Source organism: Ruditapes philippinarum, unplaced genomic scaffold, assembly GCF_026571515.1.
Source record: "Ruditapes philippinarum isolate M1 unplaced genomic scaffold, ASM2657151v2 ctg9544_1_1_1_1, whole genome shotgun sequence".
NCBI lineage: Eukaryota > Metazoa > Mollusca > Bivalvia > Venerida > Veneridae > Ruditapes > Ruditapes philippinarum.
The window spans coordinates 36846-61959 of NW_026866737.1; the positions used below are offsets into that span (position 1 = coordinate 36846).

The 25114-nt window shown below is 32.2% G+C and overlaps 2 protein-coding genes across 2 annotated transcripts; both read right to left on the bottom strand.

Annotated features, from left to right (window-relative positions):
• Positions 1-374: 374 nt before the first annotated feature.
• On the bottom strand, positions 375-14941 carry LOC132733543 (protein starmaker-like). Its single transcript, XM_060720201.1, has 5 exons — positions 14784-14941; positions 8810-8898; positions 5617-5736; positions 4207-4358; positions 375-3100 (listed from the first exon to the last, which is right to left on the bottom strand). Exons 1-5 carry the CDS (start codon positions 14888-14890, stop codon positions 935-937), a joined length of 2634 nt encoding a protein of 877 aa, XP_060576184.1. The 5' UTR covers positions 14891-14941; the 3' UTR covers positions 375-934.
• Positions 14942-16040: 1099 nt separating this feature from the next.
• Positions 16041-23997, bottom strand: LOC132733544 (integrin beta-1-binding protein 1-like). Its single transcript, XM_060720202.1, has 5 exons — positions 23867-23997; positions 20634-20804; positions 20146-20241; positions 18948-19091; positions 16041-17648 (listed from the first exon to the last, which is right to left on the bottom strand). The coding sequence occupies exons 1-5, from the start codon at positions 23936-23938 to the stop codon at positions 17580-17582; spliced, it is 552 nt and encodes a 183-aa protein (XP_060576185.1). The 5' UTR covers positions 23939-23997; the 3' UTR covers positions 16041-17579.
• Positions 23998-25114: the final 1117 nt, after the last annotated feature.

Below are 25114 nucleotides of genomic sequence, written 5' to 3' on the forward strand. Positions count from 1 at the left end.
AAATGTAAACAAAGTGGTATTTTGATTTTAAATAAAAAAAATACAATGCACTTTTTCAAAAACAAAGAAAATACCCAAAAAATTTTATGACTCAAAATTTTAATATAATTTTGGTAGATTATGGAAAAAATTTGAAAAAAAAACCCCCATTTTAAATTTAAAAATCATGTTCTAAAGGCTTTTATTTAAATAATTTTCCAAATTTTTGCCCCAATAAAATACTTTTTTTCCTTTAAAATTCTTACCCAATTCTTTCTAATTAAAAATTTCCCCTTTGGTTTAAAAATTTAATTTTGAATTTGACAAAAGGGAGAACCCCCCAAAAAATTTTGTTTTTTTTTTGATGATTTTTTCCCCATTGTTAAAGAAAAAAAATTTTTTTAAAAAAAAAAGACAACAGACAGAGATTAGTCACAATAGCACATTGTAAGAACTTTGTTCTCCGATGAAACACACTAAAAAGTCTAAATCTAAAACATGAATTTCATTAATACAAGAAAATCACAACAACTGAATGTTTTAATCTACAACATGTGTCAACTTAACTAAATGTATCTATAATCAATATAATTAATATAAGTCAGAAAATTACAATACAAATACAAGTCACCACATACCATTATTATCTAGGACTCCTCGTATTTGTCAAACCAATCTTAATTGATCTTAAATTCTCAATATAATTTGTTTTTTCTTCATTTCATATATCCCTTCAAATCATTTTAAGGAAAAGCATTGTTTAAATTAATACTATCATTTTTGTTTCTTTAAAAAAAACACAACATTAACAGAATTAGTAAAATGTTTTTCACTGTACTACTACTCTCTGAATTATCTGATATTTCTTCTTTTTAATCTTTAAGTTCCAACATCGCAATCGACCATCGTGAGATATATTTTATGTTTCCTTGGACAAGAATTGTTGGTTCTGTGATCATTGAATGACATCATCATTTGACCTTTCAATCTCTTTTAAAGATGTCTCCTGTGATTCATCTTCTATTGTTTTCTCGTGTTCTATAGATTTATTTTGTTCATTTTCTTCTGTTAAATGTGCATCTTCATCCTTACATTGCTCTCTCATTTCTTCAGATATTAGTGTTTTATTTTTTGATGATGAATCATCTTCAGCCTTTTGATCCTTTGTTAATGAAGGATTTCCTTTATCACTTGATGATGAATCATCTTCAGTCTTTTGATCCTTTGTTAATGAAGGATTTCCTTTTTCACTTGATGATGAATCATCTTCAGTCTTTTGATCCTTTGTTAATGAAGGATTTCCTTTATCACTTGATGATGAATCATCTTCAGTCTTTTGATCCTTTGTTAATGAAGGATTTCCTTTATCACTTGATGATGAATCATCTTCAGTCTTTTGATCCTTTGTTAATGAAGGATTTCCTTTATCACTTGATGATGAATCATCTTCAATCTTTTGATCCTTTGTTAATGAAGGATTTCCTTTATCACTTGATGATGAATCATCTTCAGTCTTTTGATCCTTTGTTAATGAAGGATTTCCTTTATCACTTGATGGGGTTGGTTCTTCTTTATCATTTGATGTGGTATGTTTTTCTTTGTCCTCAGACAATCTATCCAATTTTTCATGAGTCTTTTGCTCCTTTGATGATGAATGGTTTCCATTATCTTTTGATGGTGTATGTTCCTTTCTATCCTTGGATGATTTTTGCAACTTTTCATGAGTCTTTTGCTCCTTTGATGATGAATGGTTTCCATTATCTTTTGATGGTGTATGTTCCTTTCTATCCTTGGATGATTTTTCCAATTTTTCATGAGTCTTTTGCTCCTTTGATGATGAATGGTTTCCATTATCTTTTGATGGTGTATGTTCCTTTCTATCCTTGGATGATTTTTCCAATTTTTCATGAGTCTTTTGCTCCTTTGATGATGAATGGTTTCCATTATTTTTTGATGGTGTATGTTCCTTTCTATCCTTGGATGATTTTTTCAATTTTTCATCAGTCTTTTGTTCCTTTGATGATGAATGTTTTCCTTTATCTTTTGATGGCATATGTTCCCTTCCTTCCTTAGATAATTTATCCAATTTTTCATCAGTCTTTTGTTCCTTTGAAGAAGAATGGTTTCCATTATCTTTTGATGGTGTAAGTTCCCTTGATTCTTTTGATAGTGTATCACTCTCTTGTTTCTTTGAGGATGAGTGTTTTCCTATATTTTTTGAAAGGCTCTGTTCGTCCCTGTCTTTAGATTGTTTTTCAAGACTTACATAAGTTTTCCTTTTCTTAGAAGATGAATGTAATACCTTTTCTCTCAAATGAGTTTCATCCTTGTTATCTTTAGTTTCCTTTTCCTCGTTATCAAGTTCTAATTTCCTTTTCTTTGATGATACATAGTCTCCTGTATTCTTTGCTGGAGTGTGTTCTTTTTTGCCTAGGGACTGTTTCTCTTGATTTTCATCATCAGTCTTTCGTTTCTTTGAAGATGAATGCCCTCTTGATGGAGTTTGTTTCCCTTCATTTTTAGATGTTTTTTCTACATCATAAGGTGTTATTTTCCTTTTCTTTGATGGTGTATGTTTTGTTTTATCATCTAAGACTGTATCTCCCGCTTTAGTTTGTTTATCTGATGATGAACCTATTTCCTTATCTTTAGAGGGTGTCTTTCGATCCTTTGACCTTTTCTTGCTTTCTTTAGTTGGAGTAATTTCAGATTTGTTAATTAATATTGGTTGGGTATCTTTTGTTTCTCCTTTACTTTTCAGTGAAACGGAAGCAGATTCTCTATGTGTTTGTGTGTCAGTTTGAGTTTTATTAGATTTACCTTCAACTTTTACACTAACTTCACAGGAAGCTTTGTGTTCTGTACCTGTAGTCTGACATGCAACTCCTTGATCATTGCTTCCTGGTCCAGGAACCAACCCTTCTTCAGCCATCATTTTATTTCGAACATCAGTGAGTGTGTCACCAAGGAGATTTTTACCACGCCAGGTAGCTCTGTTTTGTGCTTTTGGGTTGCTTTTCCCCATACCAATACCCCAAAGTCTATCTCTTGGACTGGACTCAACAAGTGTTTTCGGGTATGTTGCAAAAAGGGCCTCTTTCATTTTTGGATTCTGTCGATACTGAAATATATAACATCATTGTTAAGCATACTTAATTAGCTATCTTATGAACTTATAAAATCAAACTATTTCTGTATTTATTATGACAAGCTAGTTATTACAATTTACATAATTTGAATCAAATTGTTCAAGACAATGTCAGCATATATTCAATTACAATTGTCCATAGCTAAATATACTTCAATTTCATCAAACAATTATCACCCTTTATAAAGGTACAGTCCAAACGCTACAGGAGCTTAAATATTTTCAACATAATCCTTTCCAAGCAATTCATAGAGTAAATATATGTCTATCAGCAGGCAACTGTCCAGAGCAGATTGTTCAACATACCTTTATCATTTAAATAAATATATGCTTATAGACGTACCTAGTTCATAACAACCTACATATACCGTAAACAACCTGTCTTACTGTTTAGTGTCCCGAGACATACAAAATCAGGTTTTCAAATATCATGACATGATTATTTAATCATTCATGCAAATGCCCATTTGATTTAGTCTTTAGAGATCTTAACCAAGAAATGCAAGACTGTTAACAATCATTCTTTTCATACTATTAGACCCTTAAACTTATACATTTATATAATTAGAATTGCTATAAGCATGTTTTAAGATTTGAGCCACGTCATGACAAAACCAACATACTGGGTTTGAGACCAGCATGGATCCAGACCAGCCTGCGCATCCGCACAGTCTGATCAGGATCCATGCTGTTCATTATCAGTTTCTCTACTTGCAATAGGGTTTGTAAGCGAACAGCATGGATCCTGATCAGACTGCGCGGATGCGCAAGCTGGTCTGGATCCATGCTGGTCGCAAACCCATTATGATGATTTTGTCGTGACACGGCTCAATTTTGTTTTTATGATATAACTACTCATTCACTTGAAATTTCCTTCTACAGCAAGCTCACTGTTCTTATGCTTTGTGTGAAAACATGCAGTAATAAATTTGGAAAGTCTTCATACTGTCTCATCAATAGTAATCAAAAACTCTCTGCGATCCAAAAAAAATCAAATAAGTCAAAACAAATTTTTTTTTTAACTTTTGAATTTAATCATTCAGAGTGGAACATCTTAAAGAATTTACTATAAAACTAACCTTTGCCAGGCTTCCTTTTCTTACAACTGCTACAGATTTCCTGCCCCAAACAGCTTTATCAAAAGGTGTGACCTGCCTTCCCAGTTTCTTTTGTTTTTTGGGGTCTGTTTCCGTCAGAATTGCCCTTTCACGTTCTGCGTCCTTAAAGGTGACTAAAAAGTATGTTTTAGTTAAATTTTGCATAAACTTAAATTGAACATAAAAGCAATTTAACTTTATTTACCTTATAACACATCAAAGAAGATATTTAACAAGATACATTTAGTGGCATTGTGGCTGAGTGGTTAATGCATCAATTGCCAGCCAAGTGGGTTTGCACACCGTCATGGTCAAGCCAATTGTTTCCTTGGGTAAGAAACTTTACACTCATTGCTTGACCAGTACATATTGATTCCAGGATAAGCTTTCTATACAATTAAACTAAACAAAATATAATATAACAGGAAACTGATTCTGTAAGGAATACATTATATTATATGATGCAAAATAATTACTAGAAGGGTTTTTTGTGACAAAAACATATCACCCACAACTAGGTACTGATCACTCCTGAAGTTTGGCAGCAATTCAACAAGCAGTTTGACCTATGAAAGCAACACAGAATTTTTCTATTTATCAATCTGGTGGCCATTTTGTGCAGCAGGTGAACGTGCCAGCATTATATACAACTAGGGAGGGTACTGTTCACTCATGTAAAGTAATGTGGAAATCCTGCCGGCTATATACACAACTAGAGATGGTAATTGATCACTCCTGAAGTTTAATTGAAATCCCACCAGCTGTTTGACCTGTAAAAACAGGATAAGATTTTTCTATTTATAGCTCTGTCAGCCATTTTGTGCAGCAAAGCAGATTGTGCTTGTCATATGCATAATGAGGGATGTTACTGATCACTCCTGTGAAGTTTCATTGAAATACCGCAAGCAATTTGACAAGATTTTTCTATTTATAGCTTGGTCAGTCATTTTGGACAGCAAAGCTGATCGTCCTTGTGATATGCACAACGAGGGATGGTACTGATCACTCCTGTGAAGTTTCATTGAAACCCATCATTAGTTTGACCTGTGACAGCTGGACAAGATTTTTCTACTTTTAGCTCAGGCAGCCAGTTTGTGCAGCGTGCAATGTGCACAACTACGGATAGTACTGATCACTCTTGTCAAGTTTCATTGAAATTCCACCAGCAGTTTGACCTGTGAAAGCCAGACATGATTTTTTTCTATTTTTAGCTCTGGCGGCCATTTTGTGCAGCAAAGCAAAATGTGCCAATAATCTGAATGAGGACAGACAGACAGATGGACGAATAGATGGTTAAGGCAAAAACAATATGTCTCCCAAACATTTAGGATACATCATGATCTTATGCGGATTATGCCAACCCATAGAAACATTTTTCAATCTTATACAAACCTGCTTTTTGATGGTGCATGTATTGTTCCATACAGTTGTAAGTTACTTTTTCTACCACAAACTTGGCTGGGTGGAACTGACTAAATACAAACTTTGGACCAAAAAAGAATTCAAATTCCTCTGTAAAATAGAAATATATAATATTTTAACAAGATTGCATTTGAGAAAAATGCTATGCCACCGCATTAATACAACACTAAATAGTAGTGTAGGAACAGATTTTATTTGTTTCTATACAATTTTGAAGATTGTCATAATGCATAGATCCCTGACCTATCTAATTCTTATTATCAGATTAGTGGTTAAATCTGTTGTTAACTCAATAAAAGATCAGAGTAGGAATATATCAATGCACTTGAGTCTAGTGAATTTGGTGGTGAAGGTCATATTTCACACAGCCTAAATTTCATGACTACATCAAAGGACAACATAGTAAGACACTTTGTCAAAATCTAGGTCAGCTGAAATCAAAGTTCACTTAAAATCTTAATCTGTACACATGGTTCAAATTTCATAGCTGTACATCAAAGGACAAGAAAGTAGGTCACATCATCAAAATCTAGTTCACCTGATATCAAAGTTCAATTTTACAACTAAAACTGTGCACATGGTCAAAATTTCATTGCTGTACATTAAAGGACAAGAAAGTAGGTCACTGTCCCCTTGGGCAAGGCAAAATTTTGGACCCAAGGGTTTAATTCAAAACAATCTTGATACAGGTCCACCAAACAACATTTCAAGTCAAATATCTAAGCTGTAGCTTTCTCCTATTCAGAAAAGATTTGTTTTATTTTCTGTTTTTACTATGTGAACATAATGAGAATCACTGCCCCTGGGCAGGGCCAATTTTAACACTAGGGGCATAATTAAAACAACTTTAGTAGAGAACCCATAGAATATATTATAGAGCAAACATCAAAGCTCTATGCCTTGTACCTTCACACAAAAATATTTCTTTTTTTTTTTTACTATATGTACATAGTAAAAATCAATGACTCCTGGGGGTGGGGCCAATTTTTGACCCCAGGGCTATAATGTGTACAATCTTGCTAGAGGTTCACTACATAATGTTTCATGCAAAATATCTTAACTCTAGCCTTTGTAAATTTAGAGAAGGTGATTTTTTAAGTTTTTACTATATACATATAAGGAAAACCTATGGCCCATGGGGCGGGGCTAATTTTGACACAAGAGGCAAAATTTGAACAACTTTGGTAGAGTACCTATAGATGATATCATTTAACAAATATTCAAGCTCTAAGCCTTGTACCTTCAGACAATAAGATTTTTTTATTTTTTACTATATGTATATATTGAAAATCAATGACCCCGGGGCAGGGGCAATTTTGACCCCAGGGCTATAATTTGAACAATCTTGCTAGAAGTTCACTTCACAATGTTTCATGCAAAATATCTAACCTCTAGCATTTGCTAGAAGAAATTTTTTTACTATAAAGTTTTTTCTATATCGTCACCTTAGTGCAAAAACTCAATAACTGCATATAGATAAAGAAGCAGATATTGAGTTCTTGCACTAAGGTGACGATATACATATAAGGAAAACCAATGACCCCAGGGGCAGGGCCGATTTTGACCCCAGGGCTATAATTTGAACAATCTGAGTAGAGTCTAACCAGACAATGCCTGATGCAAAATATCTAAGCTCTAGGCCTTTTGGGTCTTTACAAGAAGTTATTTTAAGTTTTTACTATATGTACATATAATGAAAATCAATGACCCCCGGGTTGGGGCCGATTTTGACCCCAGGGTTATTGTTTGAATAATCTTGGTAGAGGTCTACCAGACAATGCCTTATGCAAAATATCTAAGCTCTAGGCCTTTTGGGTCTTTACAAGAAGTTATTTTAAGTTTTTACTATATGTACATTTAGTGAAAATCAATGACCCCCGGGGCGGGGCCGATTTTGACCCCAGGGTTATAATTTGAACAATCTTGGTAGAGGTCTACCAGACAATGCCTTATGCAAAATATCTAAGCTCTAGGCCTTTTGGGTCTTTACAAGAAGATTTTTTTAATTTATTCTTATAATTCCTTTTGGTTGCCATGGCAACCAGATTTCTGCATGGAATGAAATTCTTTGAACAACTTTGGAAGCCCTTCACCCAAGGATCAATCCTTCCAAGTTTGGTTGAAATTGGACAAGTGGTTTTTCACAAGAAGATTTTTTAAGTTCACTATATAATCTATATAACACACACACACACAAACAAACACACAGGTGAATCGCTATATGCCACCGCATCGCAGATGCTGCGGTGGCATAATAAAACATGGACTTACTAAAAATATACTTTTTGTGTGTTTTGGTTGGGTTTTACATCACGCAACTTTCCAGCTTTACTCGTACAGGAAGCCCTTAGGTGCCCCCCCCCCCACAGCATTATTTCAAGCATGAACAGGCACCTGACTAAAACCACTGATAGAGACAGAAGCAGAAAGAATGTTTTGAAAACCTTATTAAACAAGGGACAGGAGGAGGCAGAAAGAATGTACTTCTGTACCTAATAAAGACATGTAATTTACTGCAGAACATTTTTCAGTTGGATTTTCAATCACACCTACAATGTTATGATGATTATTATGACATACATCCCTAATGGTATTCTTTTACACATGACAGTGGAACTGTGTAGAACCACTGACCAGTCTGCTGTACAGCTTTCTTGCATGAACAAATCCAAAGTCACTGGCAAGACTTAAACCAACACTGGAGAAGGCCAAGTAGTCTCAGGTAAGGTACATTGTACTTTAAGAATAATATATTTTTGATGGCACTAAAATTGTGTACATGTTAAAAATTTCTTGAAATGTTGGCCATTAATTGTTAAAACATTAATCATTCATGAATATTAGTAAAACTCTCAATCTGTTTACATAGCAACAGTTAAGATACAGCTGTTTTTAATATATCAGTAATTAAACCAAAACAGAATGTATCTCATAACCAAAAGGCAACAACTTGAATTATTTAAAAAAAAAAAGAAGGATCATTTGAGGTCTTTTGCTGAAACTTTTAATTTGTACAACTACAAAAGAGGGTTATGAAATATCAGGGAAATAATCACATCAAATGAAGCTAAATTTTTATGTTATATATTACCGTATATGTATAGTGTTTAATGTTAATTCATGTCAACATAATTACTATTTTCACTAACATAATTATCTTTACCTTTTTCTTCTTTCCCTTGTTCCCTCATGTTACCATTGTCTGACTTTGTAGCTGTAGAAAAGTCTGTTATGCTTTTCTGTTTGAGAACCCTAGACATAATTATAAAAGCAAGAATTAGAGCTGCAAGACATACAAAGTGTTTGACTATTCTCAGTGCTCCATAATAATGATTATATGTAAGAAAACACTTTGCAAGTATTTTCTATGTTAACAAAGGGGAGTAAGTTATTTTTACATAAAATGTAATGCTGCTAGTGTTATGGATCATATCTACATCTAAGTCCTAAGACATTAAAGACAAATGTGTAGTTTTCAATCAACAACTTAAATGTTTGCGAGGACCATTTTAGTTAAATCCATGCAACAGTTCTAGAGCTTGACCAGTAACTAACAATTATGATCTAAAAGACATGTGTGAGTTTATAATAAGGCAATTGGAATCACCTTATGAAAAGTGTTATTTCTTGCAATATATTTGGAGTGCTTTAGGTTGTAACATTCATATGACATAATCTAATAGAAACAGGTGTTATTTCTTTTCTAAACATCACAAAATTGTCACACTGCTTAACAAAGTTTTCTTGAAATTTTGTCATCAAATACTGATGAAAAAAAAATAGAAATCAACATGAAAAAAAAATTAAAAAAAAAAATCAAATCATTAGACAAACATAAAACAGTAACTACAGAAAAGGTCTAAGGCCCCAACAGGTACATGTATGTGTAAACGTGTTTGTTTCGGTTTTTATTCATAAACTTTTACAATATTTTTTTACCATTTAAACAAAACGACTACATTGTCTTAGTATCAATATATCCTACTTATCACATATAATATGATTTTTATCAATTTTTATTGACTTATTAAGTATTTTCAGTAAAAGGAAAGGTGATAGAGTTTGCAAGTCTATAAAAAAAACGTAGCTAAATATGGCTTTTTTGAAGGGTGTGAAACTTCTATAGCATACAATTTTTCCTTTGGTTAAACATGGACCGTACGATGTTTCATTTATTAGAGAATAACAAACGTGTTTAATATATACAACACCCTTGTTCATAATAATTGTCCACATAAACAAGCATGTTTCAGACCAATAGTGTTGTCAAGCTTCTACATGCATATAAGCAACACTCTGATTGGCCAATGATTGTCAGCAGCCCAGAATAAGGGTGTTAACAATTTAACTCCTCACATGACTAAATAATTCTTTAGGTAAAGTGGATTTTCCCTCGATCTTTTAAAAGAGCCAAATGGGGATACATGCAGAAAATGTGTGCCAATCCCCTAGCGATGAGCCCTGAACATTATTTATTGGTACATGTATTAAAAGTAGAAAGTAAGTAATTGTTTTGCACTGGGTATTGTATAATACACAGTAACACCATTTTAACAGTATTGTTTCGGTTTTTAACAATCGTGTAAACGTTTACAGGCTGTCCAGCACCTTCTGACAAAAAATTAGGGCAAATTTTAGGGCAATTTTTAAAAAAAATTAGGGCTAAAATTAGGAATTTAAGGGTAAATAAAAGAAATTTTAGGGCTAAAATTTGGAATTTCAGAACTAAATTATGGCCTCCAAGACCATGGTATGGGCTCAACTTTGGATATTTGACACAAAAGCAACTCACAAATAATGCTCTAGTTTGGTTATAGCAAAGGTGTTACCTGCAGTGTTCCATAGTCACCAGTGAAGAAATGGATTCACTGGTTCACTGCCTTTAAAAAGAGCTGAAAAACTACATTAATACATAACTAGAATGAAAACATTTTCAAAGTTATAAGTATCCCAGAACATCCAATATTCAATTAGTTAAGCTATGATTAGCCAATAATAAATGGAAGGGGAAATTATGCTTTAGATTTATTTTAGCTATAAATGCATTTATTAGCAACATTTATTCATTTTAAGGTTGGTACATTTTTCAACAAGTCTTGATCTTATTTAAAAAAACAATAAAAACAGTATGACCCACTCAAATCATTCCCAGGAATATTAAAACTTTAATTCAAACAGCAGGGTATACACCTATGAAGAATTTGTTCAAGATAAAAAAATCAGGCTACTAAAATTGTAGAAATTTCACAACAGTGTCAGTGTTTTGAATGATTTTCAACAGTTTTTTTCCAGATTTTAAAAAAAACTTGCATTATATGTTATAACATATGTTCAGTACATGTTAATGTGTACAAAACGGACAGCTGAATATCTCACTTCTTAGTACCCTAATTGGGAAGCAACATGGTTAAAGCATCCAATCATTACTGCCAGTTTACCTTACCATTTTATAATTAGCAATGGAAAATTGTCTAGATCTGCAAGCTGGTATCAATTACCAAAGATCTGTTCTACAGTCATCACTTGAAAATAACTTGATTACAAATTAAGATTTTATTAATAAGGACCCCTACATAAAGTTTGATGAAATTTAGTGGTTCATAATGTAAACAGTTGCTTTAAATACACCTAAGACTGAGGTAAATGGTAAAACTGAGACTGTAGCCAATAAAAATGTAACTTCCTTGGAAAAATTTTTATCACAATTTTAAACAATTTTCATTGTTCTATTTAAAACAAACAGTTTCTTATTATTTTTCTGATAACATCTGGTAATTAATCAAGTATGGCATTTCTGCAGGAGTTGAGTAAATACAACATGGGACTTTATGCAATTTAGTCAGACATGACATCAGCTCCACTGACTATGTTCGAATTTAAGTTGTGATTGAAACATGGTTGTTTCGTGATATGTTTATCATAAAAGATGAAAAAAAAATAGGAATTTAAGTGAAAAAATAGGGCTTTTTTAGGAATTCCCTTTGAATTTTTCATTTTTTTAGGAATTTTAGCCAAACTGAAAAAAATTAGGATTTTTTAGGAATTTTAAGGACGCTGGACAGCCTGCGTTTACAAGGGTATGACTAAATACCGAATATGAATTCATATTCGCGAATATGAAAAGAATACGGAATATTAATATTATTTTCATAAAAATTTGGCATAGGGTCAAATATTTACACTTAAATTAACATATACATGTACCATAGTGAAATTATTTGTTACTTGAAAAATTAAAGCATAATTAGTATATTTTATAAGCGTTGTTGTTATATGCGTGTATACCATAGGGACTAGGCACGTTGGGGTGATAGTATACAAAAGTAAAAACTAAAAAAAAAACTATACAGTATAGACTATATATTATACATGAGGTGATTTTTTATTTTTTTTTTTAGTTTTTACTTTTGTATACTATCACCCCAACGTGCCTAGTCCCTATGTGAAAAACAAGTAATTTTACAGGGGGTACAAACTTTCAGCAATAGCAAAATATCTACAAGGCCAAGCACCTATTTATTTGTGATATTTTGCATGCATAGGGAGCACAGGAACTTGAAATTCTATCAATATTAATGATAATATCCAAAATATACCCCCTATACAGTATTTAGCACAGGAACTTGAAATTCTATCAATATTAATATCCAAAATATACCCCCTATACAGTATACATAATGTACTGGCATGCGAGCAGTTCCCGTACAGAAGCAGTACCCGTATTTTTCATTTAAAAGCTTGATTTCTACTTGCATTCTTTAAAAATTCATTTCAAATCAAGCAGATACATAAACGAGACAAAATCTAAGTGTCAGTTCGGCAGTACGTATATAAAGTCTCATTTTAAATCACTTTCACCTGTGCGTCGTCAAAACGTGACCTTGTTTTCTCTGGGGGATTCCGTCCTTGCGCGCATGCGCAAAAATACTTACACGTGAGGCTTGTTAAAGGGTTTTCCACTAATACCACTTGTTTACAAATAAGTAGGCAATGTGATGAAAACTTGTTTAAATATCAGAATGTTGACCAATATTACTATATATAATAATTTTATGGCTTTGATGCGTAAAATATCATGCATACAAGCATGCTATTGCTTGTGAATGCGTTGGGCTTACGGTACCGGGTAATAGATACCCGCGTTTAGTCTACGCTCTATTTCCTGAATTACATCTATTTATCTCTTAGATAATGGTCTGTTCAACAATTGTAAATGAAAAATAGGTCCGATATAATAAAATTGTATAATTATAATGGGTTAGATTTTATGTACGGGAACTACTTCTCTTTATACAAAATAATTGATAATTTCGGTACCCCATATGAGGCCTCATAAGTAAGGGTTATTCTATGTTTAGAACATGATGGAATTTCCACGATTTGTGTGACGAGCCGAATATTGATGTGTAACATTCAAATTTTGGTGAGTGAGCGTAATAAAAAATAATGTTTAAGTTACTATGATTTTTGTACGGGAACTGCTCGCATGCCAGTATAGGGGGTATATTTTGGATATTATCATTAATATTGATAGAATTTCAAGTTCCTGTGATAGGGAGTTACTAAAGCAGTGACAGAGTTTCTGTAGCACATATATTTGCAGGTATGTTTTGCCAGAGGGACAAATTATGTTGTTTTGGGTCTCGGTCCCAGAGCTCCAGATAATTTTTTTGGCCAAGGGGTTTTTACCCTTCAAAATTTAGAGTGAGGGGTAAAATGCAAATTCTGAAAAACATAAGGGGTAAAATCTGTCAAAAAAACATTTTGCATTTTTTATATACAAATTAAACTTATTGATTTTTTGTTTGTTTGTTTGTTTTTTTTCTTTTTTTTAGAAAAACCTTTACAAATTAAATACTGATTTAATGTGAAACAATACAAAACATGCCATGTAAAGTCAGACTGCCAGAGTATACTGGAACTCAATTTTAGGATACACAGCAAAATTATCAGGGCTTCCATTTTCAAAATTTGGAAGTCAAAAACTTCAAAATCTCTGATATTGGAAGTCACATTATATAGTTAAAGAAGGAAACGTATTGATTTTGAGAAGTCACAGGCCAAAATGAAGGAGTAAATGACTCCCAAACTTCCACTAGTGAAAGCCCTGAAGTTATTTTATTTTCTAGGAGTCAATATTTTTCTTTCTTTATTTCTGTTGTCATGTACCTTATCATGTACTCCAGTTTGAACAATTATAGTTGAAATTAGAATTAAAGAAACATAAACAAGATTTTTTTTATCTTTCCTTAAAAAAAAGTATTGGTCTGAGAGAAAATTGTCCGTAACTGTAGACTGGTTACGAAAATATTGAGTACAAAACTGCAGGGGAAAAACATGTTATTTTGTTCCAACAACAAAAGTTAAAGAAATTAAAATATATTTTTGTTTATATTGAGGTATAAGCATGTCAATAGATGCCTAAACAAACTTAATACTGTGTTTACTCCTACGATGATTATCTTGCACAAATTTCATCAATAATTTTACAGGTTGATCTACGGGAGTTACCTGAACTTACCTCCCTTCTGTATTTCCTTTAACATGCGTTGTTGACAACAGAATTTTTAGTTTTCAATGCATTAAAATGGAAATATATTGTATTTTAATGCTCAAAACATTTTCTTTCTACATATCAAATGTTTACACTTCTATTCTTTTACGCATAAATTTTGACATACGAGCGTATTTTCATTTTGTTGTGCGTAACTGTGACGCATGAATTTTGAAAGTGATGCGTATTTTAGATTTTCTATGCGTATTTTACGCTTATACGCACGCTATCTGGAGCTCTGCGGTCCACTGTATATTTTTGGCTTTTACGGAATGAATAGGATTTTTTTTAACTGTCTGACTGTTGCACATGGGATGATTTCATTATAGATTTGCAATGTTAAGACATGTTCTTAACAAAATGTGTTTTCTTTTTCCAGGTTGTGTAGTTTGGGATCAGATTTATCAGACATATTGCTTGTAGGACATTGACGGCAGAAACTTGAAATTTAGTGTGGAGTGCTACCTAACACTAAAACCTTTAAAACAAGATAATATAGTCGATGAAATTGAAATTCATAAAATTTTTACTTTCACTTTCGTTTGTCGCGCGAAATTTGATAATTTTAAATCGGTTTGCATACTTTTTATTCGACGTCATTATTATAAAGGAGTTTCCACAATGAGAGTAGGTATTATATTCTGCCAGCAGTCTCTTAGATATGTCCCTGTAGCACTTAAAGATAATCATAAACAAATATTTCGAACTTTGGTTGTGCAATGTGGATGGTATCGGTAATATCAAAGGTAGTCCAAATAATATGTCTTCGTGTAAAATAGTAATTGTGAAAATTAAATATAGGTCTTAAACGACTAATTTCAAAAAAAAAGTATGACAACACCTTACTGTCATTTTTTTGTAGTTTTCAAAGTTTTCATGATATGCTCTGAACAAAATAGAATGTCAGATAGAATAAAATGATTTGATTAAAAAACAAAATGAATCAATCAAATCAACATCAGCTCTCTGAGTGCACTCCACTGCTGGATAGTAAAATTTTGTGATACATACGATTTAGATAGAACGATAAGGGTCTGTATTAATAAAAGGCATTTAAATGCTTTTCATTTTGGTCATTTTACAAAACAGGAGGCATGACTTTTTAATGAAAATGGAGTGAGGGGAATAATCTAAAGTTTTTGACATAATTTACTGGTCAAATGGCACCCAAATCTACAGTCCTATCATGTAAAAAAAACACCTTCAGTGGAGTCCCTTTAAAATTAATCACTTTAATATCATATTGTTATTATATATCTTCCAATGGACTTTAACAATTAAAGTCTGAGATCTTCCTGACAAGTATATTACACTTCCTGAGAGAAGAAAATTTCAAGAATTTCAAGAAAGATATTTAAAAAATATGACCAGGGATTTATGGCTCTGTCACTTTATCCCTTTAATAGCTTTAGTTCTATTGTAAACAAGAAATTTTCAGCAAAATTGTAATAGAGGAGATAATTTTAATAATGAACTTCATAGAAAATGTTGTCAATTATGATAGCTACAATACATGTATATAAGTTTGAATTTACAGGAAATTAAAAAGTAGTTGAGGGAAAAGTGTACTTTTCTGAAATAGCATTTTCAAAGTTTTTTCAAATATAAGAATCTAAAAATAATCTCCACTTTTCATTGTATTTTTTAACTTCCTGACTTTTTCTTATTTCTCAAATCAAATACATCTGTCATTCTGATGAAGAATATTGTAGGAAAAAATTCTACAAGACAACATCATTGGGAAATCCTTAAAATGTCTACAATTTCTCTCATTACTGTTATTATTTATATAACACCTTATAAATCAATTTTAAAACACCACAAAAGATCAACTCAAATAAAATTTTCTCTTTTATTATCCTTTAATTAGCATTGTACTTATTTACATTATTTGCTATAAATAACAAGTGTAAAAATAGAAATATATATTTTCTATATATACAAATACAAAACAGATATTTCCATAGATGTGCATAACTAATATTATCGTAATAGTTTATAAACATTTAAAGTGTAATACAAGTAATAACCCACATGAACCCACATCATAACAAACCTAAAAAGACCAATACACAAGCAACACATATTGAATTTTGTTTCACTTAGATTTATGAATGCTTCATTTTGAAACTTTTCAGGGTTTTCTTCTATAATTGAAACAGTTGAAATTTCATGACAGATTGTCAAGTTCATGAGAGATTGGCTAGTGTCCTGCATTTGTTAGGTTTCCATTACATTTATGTCTTTGAAAACAACAGATATTTATTTATATTATAACTTTAAACAATTACTATATGATAATTTAAATAAGCTTTTATAATTTGATGTCATTCACACCAACACTTTAAAGGTACATTTATATACATATATATTTGACACATTCCAGCTATACTGTTTGAAGAACAAAGCACTAGTCTCTCTCTGAATAACTTATGCGGAAGCGAGTGCCTGATTCAAACCACTGACTTTTATGTCAGTAAGCTGATTGGATAGCTCTTCACATTAAATATAGGAAAACTTAGAGATCTGACTCTACAACAATGAGAAGCAAGTGTTTCTAAGTCATAACTTCTAATAGGTTAATAGGCTTTAATGTCATTTTATCAGTCAGATCCATCCGTGACTATAACCTCTAAGCGATAATCAATTGGCTGAAACATTATGATACCAGTCATATTCATCAGTAAAGATAGCCACTTAGCCATGGGCTTGAATATTACCATACTAGTTACATCATTAGAATTAGTGACCATTAAAATTCAGCCATAGTCAATAGGTTATAATATTATCATATCAATCACATTCATCAGTGAGCAAAACCTTTCAGCCATGCTCTATAGGATTTAATATTATTTTATCAGTCCCAACCATTACATTAAACATAGTTTCATTTTTCCTATCATTTAATCAATAATCCTAATACATGTTCCTGCAATGTAGAAAATAAAATATAATTACATATACAAATTGATGACAGGTTGTGTGAGACCAAAATTAATGCTTACCAAGCTCCAAGTCATGTAAATACCATAATATATATGCTTAATTTGGTTTACACATAAACTGTTCCAATGAATTACTCAGATAATGTTTTCTTAACATAATTATACTTGAGTCATTTTAGCACTTATTTTCACACTTAATGTTGCTCTAACCAGCATAGTCAAATCTTCCAAAAAAGATAGTCACCAATGGCTTCAGTCAAAATCACAGTAACAATACAATATACATATATATTATATGACTTTGTTTCTGACAATAAACAAGTTTTCACATTGATTGTGATTATGAATGTAATATTGCATTTATTAAAAGTAAGCACCATTGCCTATATCTATTATCACAGGAAGCTTTATCGTAAAATATAATGTCTTTAACTTCATCTGTTCTTTTCTGTGATTTTGTCGAACATTGCTCTCACATTTTGACAAATCATTTGTGCTTGTTCCTGAAGAAGAAAAAAATCATCATTAAAACTGATAATTGGCATAATTGATAATTCATTTTATCTTGTTAACTTTCTGAACTGGTTTGTTTGTTTTCTTCTTGTTTTCAAGCTGATTTTAACTCATATTTTGGCCACTGATGTATCTCAGCAACTGATTCACCCAACTGGCTTTCCTGGATAACTAACCAGTAATTACCAATTTTTCCTCAAGTGACCAACTACTATTCTCAAATATCTGAATCAGCAATGAGCCACATATGACCATTAGACAAAATGTTCAAGATCAACTGACACAGAGAAATTACGCCTTGGCTGATGATCGAACCAATGACCCCTGCATAAATAATCCCATTCCCTCCTGCTGAACTAAGTGGAGAGACTTCTCTGAAATGGTTTGCTAAAAATTAAATGTTATCCCCCATAATTATAATAATATAACATCTAATTGTGTCTGTCTCTTTTTAAAATTAAAGTACAATTAAATAAAATGTTCAGATGAATGGCAAGCATCATAAGATTGGAGATGCATTATGTAATATGTACATATAAAGAACAAATCTAATTATAAAGCAAGATAATCAAAACAATAAATTCCAAATATTTTCCTGATGATAAATTTCACAAATATTTAGTAATGCTTTCACTCCAAATTGTAAGTGTGATAACTCTGAATTCTGTCCATTATAATTTCTCTGCCAGTCAATATTAAAGACATTTCACCCCTGATGTTTTAATCATAACAGGACTGTAAGTGTTTTCAAAAGTGTCCGGTTGATGGTCCCTGACCAGTACTCGTTTTTAAATATACGAATCATTTGATGTATATGTCGATATAGACCAATAACTTGTATGTCAAATTTTCAATCAATTACCCAGTATGATTTTTTTTTTCAGAATAATTATTTTGTGAAAAATGACCAAAAAATATTAAAAGCATTTAACTTTTAACTGAAATCAGATTAATATTGTACAAAAAGTATATTTATATATAATGTTTTGCATATTATTCTGCCACCTTTGATTTGATCTATGTTCAGATTCTAAATTTTATTTCTTTGGACATTGTGGAGTCCATTTAATCATCCAAATGAGGAATAACAATTTTTGTCACCTTGGTACAGTAACGGGTTACCTCCTATTAAATTTAAAAGATGTTAACCTGTTACTGCACTAAGGTGACAACTTATACTATAAAATTATATGAAAATGATATAATACATCATTACATGTATATGATATTATAATTATGAAACTATTCAAATAATAATAATAAAAAGAAATAAACATTATGGGTATTACCTCTGAAAGACATTCAAACACATATGCACTGAACACAGATTTGTTGACATTTCCAATTTTAAAGGCAATGTTATTCACACTTCCTCCGTCACTGTACTGTACAACCTGTGCTATTGTATGTAATGGATGGCGCTGCAAAACTTCCTGCAAAATATTACTTCTCAATGAGACTCAGAAAATTTAGTCACAAGCCAGAAATCTAGTATGTATATTATTTTTTTAGGTAGTTTCTATCAATAACTTGTTCATACTTGGGAATTTTTATTTTGTACTATCCTCCTTTACATATATAAAGATAACATTTGGCTACATTTATTTAATTCACTCCAATAATTATGGTTAGTCATAAAACAATGCAATATTTCAGGCATACATCGGAACCTGAGTAGAACCACTAATCTTCTTTAAGCTAGCTGGATAGATTCCTCACATGAATGAATCCAAAGTCACCGAAGAGATTTGAACTCGCGGCTGATTAAATATCCAAAATGTCATTCAATTTTGGCATTGAAAGGCTAATGATTTCAAGTAATTTGAGCTGCGTCACGACAAAACCAACATAGTGCTTTTGCGACCAGCATGGATCCAGACCAGCCTGCACATCCGATAGCTAATAACTTCCGATTCAGTCACTTACATGTGTAAACATAATTTTTTTTATTCTGTATAAGAACTATTCCGATTTCTGTTGTTAGCTGCAAACTTAAGTTCATTGCTCAATTTCATAGTACCAGAGGAATGACATTTGTGATACTGTAGTTTACCATATTGAAATATGAAACAAGACATTGTGACTGGTCAATCAAGAACCTAAGATCAGTTGACCAGCAGCTCTCCATATTGTTATAATCAGACAGGCCCTCATGCTGTTATTATTGTAATATGATTGCAATCTCTTTAGAAAATCTATAATGTATATTTTTCTTTAAATTACTGAGCATGGATTATAAGAGTTAATTCGGCATGAGGATAAGAAAAACAATTGGTTTAAACGTATTTATTTAAGCTCGATTGCGAAACAAGTTCTTGCAACTTATATTAATCACTTTCGAGTCCGCTTCCTGGAACCAACCAGTACTGGTGTCATATGAAGAAACATGGTCGTAACCCGAGTAGGGCTCGAACCCATGATCTCTGGGTTGAGAGGCAGACACCTTAACCACTAGGCCACCGCTCCCCTTTGAAAAACAATTAATACTTGTGCTTTCATGTCTAAGACTTTGACACCATGTATTGAGACACTAATCTTTACTTTATCATCTTCCTGTGGGGATATTGGTAACTTTCCCTCAATCTGTAAAACAGAATCAAGATCATTTGAATTACACAAGTTTAATATTCAGCTAAGAGTAAGTTGTTTCCCTTGTTTCAAAAAATTCATGTAGTTTATATTTAGTTTTCTGAACAACTGTCAATGACCTCATGTGATTAACTGGGACTTCAGAAAATTTCAATTAAGTCCTAGGTATTAACAAATTTTGATTTTAATGTCAGCCATTACCAAAGTACAAAATAAATTCAATAATTAAAAGAAAAATAATGGTTTTACTGTGACCAGAGACATAGATAACATTTATGTTTCTGCTGTGACATACATGTATAGACAATTGTATTTTAAGGTTAAAACTCATGCTAACCAAATAACACTGTTTTTCCGATATTCTAAAGTAAGATAATGGTACTAACCTGAGATTCCTCTATTCTATCCACCAGTTGGGCCTCTCTGTCTCGTGTTATAGAATGACTCATGACAATATCTGGAACAATGCCAACAAAATACACTTCATACAGCTGCTTAAACCTTTCACTGCCATCTTTACTGTCCTTCAGTGACCCAGATTCATTACTTGATGAGTGCTGTAATAAAATTTCAATTTATTTCAAGAGCTTGATAGAATCTACATGCATATCAAAACCTTTGTAGCCTTTAGTTCTTATAAGTATCCATCAACTTCATGAGTAATTTGTACAGAATTGATAATGATTTGCCCACTTACAATTCACCCAATTGGTGACCAGTACATTTTAATTTGTATGCACTGAAATACTACATCTTTTTTAGCTTAAGGCCTTGTATAACTATATTGTAACTTACTATTTAGTGTACTCAACTATTAGTTAGGGAAATATGTAGAGACTGTTTACCAGTATGGAGACTGCTTTCAAATGAAATCTCGCAGAAGTTAAATTTTGGGAATTCTAGCATATATTTTTAGTATCAGACCGATCCCAACCATACACTATTTTTTTAGTATTGTACAATTTTAATAGATACAATAAAATAATTTATGAATCATCACTCAAAACAATATGAATCCAACATGCTTTTTGGTACAATGTCCGTTTTTGAATAAATACACTGATATTAATAGCACGCTCGAAGATCTGGCCCAAACAAAGGACCTGCTCACAAAGCCAGCTTTATGGTAACGTGAGTACCTGCTAGATAGTGATGGTTTTGAAAACTTAAGTCCGAAGTACTAAATTGGCACATCGCAACTTTTCGAAGCATACTGTGCTCCTCTTAGTTCACGGTACTTAACACTTTGAAGCAAGAAAGAAAACAACACTTAAAACTTATGGTACAAAAATTGTCATAAGCTGTAACATATAGGTATTTTCTGCTGTATGACACAAGGAAACAACATTATATTTAGTCAAAATCATTTTAAATGAGCTAGACGTTGACCATATGTCGGCCATTTTGAAAATAGTATTTCATCATTTAAATCGCGGTAATGGTGTTTTATTTCATTTTTTTCATGTTTCAGTTAAAATTGCTACATTTTATTTTGCATAATGTTTAGTTTACATTGTAACTCAAATTTATTTTTTCAACAAACAGGAACATTTAGAAAATGATGATTGTTTCAGACGTATGCACAAATTTAATGGACTATTCTTGCTTTTTGCAGAATTTTGTAAAATGTTGTTCTGTTTTACATAAAAATCTATAGATTAAAAATATTTTGCACAAAAACTTTGTTGTTTAGGTGTTTGAATAAAATTTGTCAATTCTGACCAATTTTAACACGGCAGTCTGGTTACAAAAAAGTATGCCATTACCGTGAAATAAGTGATGACGCGGATTTAGTGATGTTGAGTATACCAGATAACGATAAAAGCCAAAGTATTCTGATTGAAAACGGAAGCGTAGACTGGTGTCCTGCGCACTTATATGGGAACCATAATAGTACAGGGAACCAGAATAAACGGAAGCAGTGTATAAAATACCGAATGACAATTTTAAAACGGAAAATGTAAAATGAACGATTATTTTATACTATTTCACCGTTAAAGTAAATCGAGGATTTGAGTCATTTCGTCCCCAAGAAGTATCGGCCCCAAATTACCCAAGACGTTTCGGCCCCGGACATAAGGGCCCTTTACCAAATCGGCCCCATATTAAGTTAAGAATAAGTCTTACCTTAACGTGTTTGATTCATAGTGATCAAAAGAAAATGATTTTTGAAGTATTTTTGTAATTAATTTTGTTAATCAAAAAGTTTTTGCATTTGTCAACTGTCTTATAAATTAAAGATAAAGTGTCTTTATTGAGGTGTATTTATTGTTACACCTTGAAAAAAAGCATTTATCTAAATAGCGATTGATAAATCTATAATGGATTCTCAATTAAGGATTAAAAATTCATAATTGTTTGTGTGCCATCAATCATTTTTAACGATTTTAAGTATAAAAATTTCTTTTATACTTAAATTAAACTCAACTGTTATAAAAAAAGGCCGAAACGTCTCGCGGAAAAGGGCCGAAACGTCTCGCGGAAAGGGCCAATACGTCGAGGGGCCGATTTTTGCACAGGGGCCGATTTGGTTTCGGGCCGAAACGTCCTGTTTGCAAATCGAGCTTTCTTTGAGGCTTTTCCTTTTTTATTAGCGAGCTTGACGAGCTGGCCCGAAGGGCCTGCTCGCAAAGCGAGCTTTACGGTAACGCGAGTACCTGCTAAGTGATGGTTTTGAAAACTTTCGTCCAAAGTACCGAATTGGACACATCGCAACCTTTCGAATTTAAAGATAACGATAAAAACTGAGGAATTCTGACTGAAAACGGATGTGTAGACTGGTCACCCGCGCACGTCTATGGGAACCATAATTGGACAGGGAACCAGAATAACGGAAGCTGTCGATAAAAAAATGAGTCGAAGGCGCCATTTTGTTTGAAATCTGATAAATAAAAACAATTTTTTGTCGAATTTTATTGTGAAAACTATCTAGAATGAAAGAAAATAGTCTAACTAAGAAAATGAATCCGAATACCAATATCTTTTATTCAGTCGTTAACGCTGTACAGATGTTTTAAGTATTGTTTACGTGACGTCACAATGTAGCGCCAAACAGCACGTGCAAAACAAACAAATCAAGTACGCTATTTTAATGTCGCAAACGTTTTAAGTTTTACATTTATTTCACTAACAATAATCTTTATTTCGCTTGAAAAATTATAGAGTGAAATAAAATAAACAAAGTTTTATAAACGTTTTCAAAACTCGTTATTCATTTCACGACAGGGGCTGAGCCATATTTAATACAGTACGTGTGACGTCACACGCACTCGTCACTGCATTTGAAATAAAAATGAGCGATAACTTCATACTATTTCACGTAAAAAGTACATCGAGCTCGCTTTGAGGCTTTGCCTTTTTCATATTAATCTGTTAATTACAAAGCCAAGTTTTCAATTTAAAAAAGCATTTAGGTCACGGGTCACTAAATGTCATGCAAGTCAGGACATGTACGTAATTAAATTAAACGGTTACATCATAGTTCATACATGATCTGAAGTTAGTACAAAATATCCGAATTGATACTATCCGATTTGACCTAGACTTCATGCTTTTTTCACTGTTTGAAACAGTAACAAATTTATCAATAGAGCCTTTGTTAGGATCTTATGTGACTTACGTATATATCATCAGCCTCTTTTGATCCGTGATGTGAAAGCTTAGGCTTCTTTTTCTGAAATCCTTGAAACATTTTTTTTTCTAATTTTTTACCGGTGCAACATAAAATTTAAAAACTGTGGTAAATTTGACTTAGAACACCTCTAAATGTTTTGGTAAATAACTAAACGTGGGTATGATTTTTTTATACTCTTACATTTTCTTATAATAAAATTGTATTTTACCTTCAAGTCGACGGATTTTCTGCAAAAAATGGTCCGAGTAGTATCCCACCATTCATTTTCGTGTGCAGATTTTAAAACACACGTTTTTACATTTCAAAGACATTTTCATACATGTAAAAGTGTTAAGTTACAATTAACTTTTATTCCATACCACGTATTTATATTGTAATATAAATCCGTGTCCATACTTATATGAATAATGCTGCATTAATCAATGCATATGTTAAACCCTTAATTATAATAACCCTTTCAGGAGCTGCTATTTTGAAATGCTTATATATTTGTTTAAATTTTACATCATTTACGCTTCCGCATGTTAAGTGAAAAACGTGTTTATACATGTGTTTTCTTTTTCGATTTCATGTTGCTCATTTTATTCATAATTATGAATATAAGTTAGCAATAGATGATACTTACAAATGTAAAATAGAGAAAATAAGAATCCCCAAAGAAAGCATATGTACAGGCTGCTGACCTTAAAACTTTTTAAATGCTAGGATCTTTGAGAAAGGTTTTGATATGGATGCCAAACACTAAAACAGTATTTATTTTTGAGGCGCACATAGGCGTTGTAATCAAAGTGTTAATTGTCGGAAATATATGTAAGTATCGATCATCTGTTGCTAACTTATATCACGGATTTATATTGTACGTAATATAAATCCGTGCTTATATTCATAAATATGAATAAAATGAACAACATAAAATCGAAAAAGAAAACACAACATCCCCAGCCACGCGGCGTGCACAAGTATGTATGTAATAAACACGCACGCGCGCGCGCACACACAGGCGCACACACTCACACACATACACTTAACAACTCAACACTTAATATTTTTGTTGTTAAATAAATCAACGTCGCCGAAGCCTAGCGTGTTTGTTACTTTTCGAAGTTGCGTGATTAACCTTGTTGACCTAAAACTTTTTCAAAATATTTTCTTTAAACCGTAATTTTAAATGAAAAGCCAATCGGAAATTGTGACATTGAAAAACCAATTTTTACAAACAAGTACTTTTTTTGT